Source organism: Limulus polyphemus, unplaced genomic scaffold (assembly GCF_000517525.1).
Source record: "Limulus polyphemus unplaced genomic scaffold, Limulus_polyphemus-2.1.2 Scaffold2126, whole genome shotgun sequence".
NCBI lineage: Eukaryota > Metazoa > Arthropoda > Merostomata > Xiphosura > Limulidae > Limulus > Limulus polyphemus.
The window spans coordinates 24,311-26,793 of record NW_013667736.1 but is presented as its reverse complement, the minus strand read 5'-3'; the positions used below and the strand labels follow the sequence as shown (position 1 = coordinate 26,793).

The following is a 2,483-nucleotide window of genomic DNA, read 5'->3' as shown; positions in this document are numbered from 1 at the left end:
TTGTCAGACCAGTTATGTACGGTTTGAAAACACTAACTAAAACTAAAACTAGTAAGTTAATCTGTTTCAATCAACATCTTACATTTGTTGTTATTGTTGATTAGATAATAAAAGTGCTTGATCTTGTCAGACCAGTTATGTACGGTTTGAAAACACTAACTAAAACTAAAACTAGTAAGTTAATCTGTTTCAATCAACATCTTACATTTGTTGTTATTGTTGATTAGATAATAAAAGTGCTTGATCTTGTCAGACCAGTTATGTACGGTTTGAAAACACTAACTAAAACTAAAACTAGTAAGTTAATCTGTTTCAATCAACATCTTACATTTGTTGTTATTGTTGATTAGATAATGAAAGTGCTTTATCTTGTCTGACCAGTTATGTACGGTTTGAAAACACTAACTAAAACTAAAACTAGTAAGTTAATCTGTTTCAATCAACATCTTACATTTGTTGTTATTGTTGATTAGATAATGAAAGTGCTTGATCTTGTCAGACCAGTTATGTACGGTTTGAAAACACTAACTAAAACTAGTAAGTTAATCTGTATCAGTCAACATCTTACATTTGTTGTTATTGTTGATTAGATAATGAAAGTGCTTGATCTTGTCAGACCAGTTATGTACGGTTTGAAAACACTAACTAAAACTAAAACTAGTAAGTTAATCTGTATCAGTCAACATCTTACATTTGTTGTTATTGTTGATTAGATAATGAAAGTGCTTGATCTTGTCTGACCAGTTATATACGGTTTGAAAACACTAACTAAAACTACAACTAGTAAGTTAATCTGTTTCAGTCAACATCTTACATTTGTTGTTGATTACATAATGAAAGTTTAGTTCCAGTAAACTCATTTTCTTCTATAAATGGAATACTTGGTAATATGGTGCAATACTGATTTGCATAAGACAACTGAACCATTTCTAGATCAATTAGCTTACTGAAGTTGATTCTGTGTGTGTGCGACTTTGTTGCATCCAGATAAATGGACACAACTTTCATGCTAGAACCTTTCTGGTTGATGAGAAATATGTAATAGGCTGGATACTGGTAAAGTTACATTTCCTTCTTGTGTTATAAATATGTAGTAGGCTGGATACTGGTAAAGTTACATTACTTTCTTGAAGTTAACAAAGCTGTTTACCTGGTCATTACATTTTCACAAAAACTTATCTCAAAATATCATTTTCTCTATGTATCTTGAGATTTTAGGCTATAATTAACTTGCAGGCAGTTTTTGCCACCACTGCTAAACAGTACAGAGTGGAACATATTGGTTTTTACCTGTTCATTTGTCTTAATCTTGTAGACAGGATATCTCAAGATTAGATAGATGAATTTTAACCAAACTTATAAACAGATATTACATACATATTTCTAAACCTAGTTAACAGTTGAAGGTCAAGGTACTTAGAAAATCTTGTGTAAAAGTACTACATTATCAAACTAGGGGGGGACTTAAACATAGTATAACATTATTGGGGGGACAGGTGTTTCATAAGCATAATGTTCACTTGTTTGCTTTAAGTATGACCATTGAAGTAATTAGACGCCAGAAGTTCATGATCTAATTTGCATTTACCACTATACTTTAATTCTCAAGTTGGTAATAGTCTTGTACAAAAGACAGTTGTACTTAATAAACAATATTTAATTATGGATGGTAAAGTTTCTTACTACTGTGTATTTATTAACTTGCTTTGTATGTTTTCTTTACTTAGGAACCATTGGATGCTGAGTGTAACCTTGGTAATATTAATAAAACTACAGATTTCTGTAACCCTGTGTATGATGCTGTGATTTTGGAGGCTGGGAAGTTAAGTGAGCTGTTTGAAGTGCCATCAGAGGTGCTTGGTAAAAATTTAACGGGAGAATTCAACTATACATCCAACACGGAATGTGCAGCGTTGTCACAAGGTAACGGTGTAAAGCTGTCATCATCAGGGACTCGTAAGCGACAGGCAGCACTGGATCCTACACATGTTGACACAGGCAAAGACACTCAGCATTTGGTAGACGAAGACAAATCTGAATGTTTATCTTATTAATATTACAATATTTGTTTGTGTGAGCCTGATACATGGACACAACTTTCTGTTATCTGTGTGCTAAGTATTGAAAGTTATATCAAGGGTTAAATAGGACATCTCTACTCTGAATAAATTTTCAGCAATTCCACAAATACTCCTAATAATATGTGTGTGTAATAAAACTTTATAAAATAATTTATTTAACCAGAAAACAACACTTTTTTTGGAAAGTAATAAGCTTAAGTTCAAAATTGATGAATACATTTTGTATATTTTATAATGTTTTATTTGTTATCTTAAAATTTGTTTTAAAAAAATCAGGTTACAAAATAATTTGTCTTATTATCCACAGATACATTTAAAATACTTGTTTATTAGACATCTAACCTGCTAATGGCTTTCATTACATAGTAGACAAAATTAATAACATATAACACAAGAAGGAAA

General features: G+C 31.1%; 1 protein-coding gene across 1 annotated transcript in view; it reads left to right on the top strand.

Moving 5' to 3' along the window:
- The window catches only part of LOC106466025 (low-density lipoprotein receptor-related protein 2-like), a 91,213-nt gene extending 88,972 nt beyond the window's left edge, over window positions 1-2,241 (top strand). The window contains exon 69 of the mRNA XM_013926273.2: window positions 1,728-2,241. Within this exon, the coding sequence (XP_013781727.1) occupies window positions 1,728-2,054 (327 nt within the window). The 3' untranslated portion in view covers window positions 2,055-2,241. The remainder of the gene's footprint in view (window positions 1-1,727) is intronic.
- The last annotated feature ends 242 nt before the right edge of the window (window positions 2,242-2,483 follow it).